General features: G+C 43.9%; 1 protein-coding gene across 2 annotated transcripts; it reads right to left on the bottom strand.

The window, feature by feature from the left end:
* Positions 1-311: 311 nt before the first annotated feature.
* Positions 312-5,153, bottom strand: LOC135385231 (uncharacterized). Of its 2 annotated transcripts, XR_010420367.1 has the most exons (10): positions 5,024-5,153; positions 4,776-4,963; positions 4,412-4,504; positions 4,273-4,320; positions 4,134-4,166; positions 3,345-3,482; positions 3,183-3,245; positions 1,880-2,103; positions 687-1,381; positions 312-468 (listed from the first exon to the last, which is right to left on the bottom strand). XR_010420367.1 is itself a non-coding variant. In XM_064614425.1 (9 exons), exons 1-9 carry the CDS (start codon positions 5,065-5,067, stop codon positions 1,163-1,165), a joined length of 1,050 nt encoding a protein of 349 aa, XP_064470495.1. In that variant the 5' UTR covers positions 5,068-5,153; the 3' UTR covers positions 312-1,162. The 2 variants fall into 2 exon arrangements, 1 of the variants encoding a protein (XP_064470495.1); XM_064614425.1 differs by having other exon boundaries at positions 312-1,381.
* Between the last annotated feature and the right edge of the window lie 1,071 nt (positions 5,154-6,224).

The following is a 6,224-nucleotide window of genomic DNA, read 5'->3' as shown; positions in this document are numbered from 1 at the left end:
ACACAGACATCGGGCCGACATTGGACCGATGTCCACTTGCCGACACTCTGGATGTCGGCCCGATGTCTGATCTGCAACATGCCCCGGAGTTGGGCCGATGTCGCGCACCGACATGATGCCGACAAAATCTGCCGCTTTGTAGCCGATGTCAAGCCGGATCAATTTGTATATTCATAACGAGAGACTTCGTTTTTGTTCGTTGTTTTGCGTCCCCTTGTCTCGGGTTAAGTTATGGTTGTATATTCATATTTATGTGATGCTGGATAACTGTGTACTTTTCCTTGCTTCTAGAAAACACAACAAGCCAGTCATAAATACAAAGATTGCACATTTATTTCTCTTTTGCCAACCTCTCTTTTCTCCCTCCTTCCCTGTCAATGGCGCACGTGAGATACCTGCCGATTCTGGAGGTGATCTCCTTATCGGTGACCTCAATGCTGAGGATACTCATCCTCTTGTGGACAGCCGCTTTGAAAAAAATAAAACAGCACAGATTAATTTACAGAAAATGTATACCACATTCACATACAATCATCACAAAAAAAGGTTGTTCATCTATTAGAGTTGCAGTTTTCATGCTTCCATATAATCAATGGCACAACCACGAAATTAATGAGGCTCTGTTACATTCCTAATGCAACACATGAGCAGCAGCGAAGGATAACTACCACCGAAATACCACTCACCAAACACACACGTGAAGTGATGTTTCTTGTGACATAGCATTGAAGGGTGTTTCAGGTGTACATGTCTTCATAATTTTTGCTGTTGCTGATATCATAGCAAGATACGACCATAAGGTGTAGCTCCTGCATTTCAATCAGCTCATACATGTCATTGGGATTCTTACTAATACCACACAAATAACGTGTTAAGGATAACCTTATCTTGAGAAAAGCTGTGAAAATTTCACCTATTCATGAGAAAAATGTTAGTCTTAATAATTTATGAACACATATGAAGAAAATGCACTAGATCATGGGTTTCATTCTTCTCACGGAATCTTGCAGAAGTTTCCCAGGCGACTGCCAACAGCCGATTGATCTACATGTTCACGTTGAGTATCAGGATGAAACCACAGTAACAGGTTCCGAGAAAATACACTGAAGGAACCTGATGAACTGCAAGATCAGTCTCATGTTCATCACTTAGCACAGCTTCATTAGTTAGGAAAGATGGGCAATATAAAAGCAAGGCAAAAACATGCAAAATGTGACTTACCAAGCACGCACGCGAATAATTGCGTGCCCTTGAAGGCCCGTTTCCCATTACGGCCCTCAACCGTTACCTGCTGCTGCAGGGATTTTCGGGTGCAGGTCTCCATGATGAGGCGCACCACATCATTGAGGTTGCTGCCCCCTACAACAGCAAGTCGGCTCACCTAAACAATATGAAAATAGTTCGTTACATTTTACCACACAGAGGTCACTCACAATACAAAAGGGCAAAATGCCATACTAACAATAGCGTAAGTAGTTGATACTTTGTGTAGACGTCACAGTAATACTGATTCTACTACTACAACTGCTACTAATAATAATAAGGGCAGATTGACAGAGCATACATGTAAGTGACTGTGTAGGCAAAGTATTTCTGGCCTGTATTGCATAAATCGATCAGGTTACCTTGACAACTTTCAGCATATTGCTTTTCCTCAGAGTTTGGAAATGATAGCTTGGGAAACTCTCCCTCCCCAGTAATATTCTTTGTATATTACTCTGATTGGCTAACAACAAAAACGGTTGTACACTACTGTAGTCCTCTATGTGACATCGTCACTTGTGTGTGTGCAGTAGGCGCAGTCACACTTGCTCAAGATATTGTAAGTATGGTTGGGCTATGCCAAATAACATGAAGTTTACTTATTCGTGGCACTTACTACGGCCTTCCGTGTGGCGCTGTCCTGCAGTTCCTCTTCAAGGGCGTCCCACTCCTCGACGGTCGACAGTGGCTCCTTGAGAAGCTCCTCGAGGACACCATTGTGGTCCCCAAGAGCTTGCCCTGTGGCTCCCCCTTGCCCTTCAAGTGCAGCAACCCTCTGCGAGAGGTCCCTCAGGGCTCTCTTTATTTCAATGAGAAGCCTTAACGATTTCCTCTCGTAAGCTGGAAACATGATATGAAAACGCATGATCTTGACATGCAATATTAAGCCAGTATGTGTTCGAAAAAGAGGTAAATGGAAAATACATCGAAAAGCAATCACTCTACATTATCATGCTGCAAACTATACTACTGCACTGTCTGCTGTTCGTGTATGACTGTCCTTTGGACAGTTTTACAAGCCTCAGTAACGACTTCATTAATCCTGCTAGAGCTGCAGCGGACGAGGACACTGGGAGTCGACACACATAACAGCTGACTCACGACTAGTATATTAGGAGCACACAATAAACATTAAGAACTTAAAATATTAGAAAAGCCTGCTTGCATTCTGAACCCTGATACCAGGGGAATATTGTGTGAACGTCTTTACGGCATTGTACAAACCGTTGTTTATGTTTGACCCTGCACTCACCCTCTTGTGGCTCAGTTTCAACTCTTCTACAGAACTGGATGAGCTTAATGGGGACAGAAAGATGCACCACCATATTGTGTGTGACGACTGAGTTCATTATTGTGTGCAATGCTACGCACATAGCATCCCTCTCTTTCCTGTCTTCAGGCTTTCTCAATTTCATCACGAGCCCTTTCGCAACCGCACGTATTACATTTGGTGGTTTGTTAGAATAAAACAATGTTAAACTATAAGGAACCTTTTTGAATAAGGGCTTGATGAGTTTGCAGCGCATCCTAGCCATGTGAGAGACATGTCACCATGGCCGTGCAGTCTTGTTCCAATGAACCGATGAACACATTTTACATTCATCCAAACTACCGAGTGTTTTCCTTTTCCTCCACTACAATATACACGGCTTTGGCAGGAGCTAAGCATCAGTTCAGATTATCCCTAAGTTTGAGTTAAGTGGACTCAAATTAATGGGATTGCATTGCAATGCATCCGCATATCCTACGCTTTCACTCAGCCACAGCACACAACCAATACTTCTGTTCGGCTCTGTGCCCTAGATGTGTGTCGAGAGAAACATCTCGCTGTGTCCTGGTCTCCTGCAGCACTAGCATTGCAGGACAGAATTTTACACCGATTACCCCACATGTCAAGTATAGAGTTCAGAGTGACTTACGGGTGACACCATCTTCACTGTCGTGAGCTGCTGTTGCAGGTCTGCTGCAACTGGGTGAAGAGTCTGAAATATACCCATAATACAGACATGAAGATTTTGTGAAGTGCAACTAGGATACTGCGTGATGAAAAAGAAAAAGAAACTAATGTCACGTAGGCTTACACTGTCCCTGGGAATGTGTGTCCTGGTTGGACGACACACTGCTTGGACGAAGTGGCATCACAGGCTCGCCGTTTGTGTTTCTGGCCTCTTGCTGAGAACTCACAAGGCCACTGGTTGATGGCCATTGTGTCTCGTGCACTATGTAATAAAAACAATCGAAAGGAGACAATCATGGAGAGGAAAGCTCCTGCAAAGGGTGCTGGTTCTCATACCCTATATGCATAAATTGGCCCATAATTTAAAGAAACTTGCAACAGGCATTCTATTCCTGCGACACTTTCTGCACCAGAAAAATTAGGAAAATTTTGCAATATGAGCTGTCAGTCATACAGGTCATAAAAGGTCGTTCTTGTGATCAGCGTACCAGAGAAACAATAGAGGCACTCCAAATAAGAAAAAAAAAAGAGCAACAGTGCATTGGTAATGCTCGTATCACTTTGTTTGATAACGAGGTGAAACTCCTAACAATGTGGGACAAGGCGCAGGATGTTGAGTGCGTGGATTATGATTAGTAATATTAAAATTCTTGCACGTATTACGCGCGTAAGAGTGATATTTAAAGACAGTATTATGTTGCCAATAAACTATTTTGTTGGAAGTGTAGCACCTGTCCTGTCGTCACTTCTCTCTGTCCCATTCCCAGTGCTAGTTCATCGATAACATACGTTTTTTAAATATAATTCAATGACACATTTTCGGGGGCAACCTGTATATGTGCATATACTTGTCACTGTACCTGCACACAGACAAATATTTTTTTTATGATGACACTGCGCTAAACATACTTACGAGGACTGCAAGTCAGGCCGTCTCTGTCACAGGCTGAAAAAAGAGGCACGGTTTTGTAGGTCAAGAAATTCGTATGGTGCACCATGTTTCTAACAGAAAACAATGAACTAATAAATAGAAGAATGGAAGCATTCCATACGTGGTGATGGGAGCCTCAGCCTTTTCCTCGGCGCAGGGTTCGGGTCGACTGAAGAGACATTTCATGTAACATCGTGTTGACAACAGGCCGTTGAGGAATTTTGATGATAACAGAAGTCTTAAGGAAACTATAGGTATACCTGCACTAGATTCTTCCTCCTCGCTCTGTTCGGTATCCAAGTGGGACGTATATTCCGCGTCCCGCGCGTTCTTCTTGGCCTTTTTGTAGCTATCTAGGAATAGAACATAACAGTGCTTGAGAGAACTGATGTCCTGAGACTGGAACATAGAAAGGTCAAGTACATACAAAGCCTCAATTTGCCTAAGAAATTAACGATGAAAGATGAAAGTCACTGAAAAGGTTAGCCAGCTGTAGGGCAACAGTGCTTTTCGCAGGAGTAATACCTGCGATGCTTCCAACGAAAATATTCACACATTTTACCGTGCACCTTCAAGAGAACAACATGCTGAGCTTAATAAAGAAGGAACATTAATTTAGCTTACTGAAGGACGCCATGCATTCACATGCGCACAGCTCCCAATCATCTTCGGGGCTGCAGCGGTCTCGGATTAACTGTGCAACCCGAGAGTTTGGCTTCCCTCCCGGCCAGAGGCACAACTTCCCCCCGATTATCCAGCTACTGGGAACGAACTCCACTGTGTCGTTTTTAAATTTCACGACTGTGTACGTTCTGCAAAAGTACAGAGAAAGTTAAAATGATCAGCCTATAACAACTTTCGCGACAGCTCACCTCATTTTCCGTGTCTCCTGTTGCTTGGACAGTGTTGGTGCCATTGTGAAATTGCCAAGGGAAATCCAAAGGATCAACACAGAACGCAGAAGAAGAATAAACAAGACGCAGGTAAAACGCAGAAGAAGAAACGAAGAAGAACAAGGCAACGGGGACGCGCAGAAATAAAAAGGGAAAACGTGCCAGAACAGGAAGCGGAAATGCAGCTGCCAACGATTGTGTTGCGGTGTTTAAAGTTTTGCCAAAAAACAGGAAATATCTAACAGAAAATGCAAAATTTCGACATAAAGAAGGATAAGGTACACACATTTTGCGTGAAGCCCCGGGGATCAAAGCTCAGGTGCATGAAAGCATAATCATCATCATCTAGTTTGTTTTGTATGCACTACAGCACAAATTTGCGGCTTATTTTCACGTTGTCATTGTCGTTTTCTCCCCAGTTCTGTGTTGAAAAGTGCGGGGTGTTATACTTCTTCGGGTGACCATCCTTTCACCACTGGTTTTATTTATCGAGTATTCTATGTGATATTGCACGCATCATGTCGAGGTGGACTCGATACCGCGCAATACGAAAGGAGCTAGAGGAGACTCTTAGTGAAATTGTGAACAGCAGCTCGCCTCATAACGGTGATCAAAGCACGCAGTTACAATCGGAGAACGAGGATCACGACCATTTCGAGACGGGAAATGAAAGGGTCGTTCAACAGTCCTCTACGACTGAAACAGACTCTGATCTCTCGTGGGCAGAACTGAGTGATGATGTGACTGCGGAAGGTGAAAGCCGCACAGAAAGCTACCAAGACGACGTAGTTTCAAAACTGGCGAAGGTCTCCCTGAAACACAACCTGACACATGCGTGCATAAAGGACATCGCAGAGCTTTTGAGGTCCTGTGGGCACGACGTTCCAGCAGATGCCAGGACCATACTGGGGACGCAAAGAAGAGCCCCATTACAACACGATGGCACATTTGCTCACTTTGGATTGGAGACTGGCATCCTGGAGTGCATCAAATTGGGCTCTCTTCCCAGTGAGATCAGGTTACAAGCAAACATTGATGGCCTCCCTTTATACAAGAGTTCCTCAACCTGCTTCTGGCCAATTTTGTGCAAAGTAGGCAATCAAGAGCCATTTTTAGTGAGCCTGTACTGTGGCAGAGGCAAACCGCCAGATCTCGACCAGTTTCTTGGACCATTTCTTGA

Source organism: Ornithodoros turicata, chromosome 2, assembly GCF_037126465.1.
Source record: "Ornithodoros turicata isolate Travis chromosome 2, ASM3712646v1, whole genome shotgun sequence".
Classification (NCBI taxonomy): Eukaryota; Metazoa; Arthropoda; class Arachnida; order Ixodida; family Argasidae; genus Ornithodoros; species Ornithodoros turicata.
This window is presented reverse-complemented; position numbering and strand designations above follow the sequence as displayed.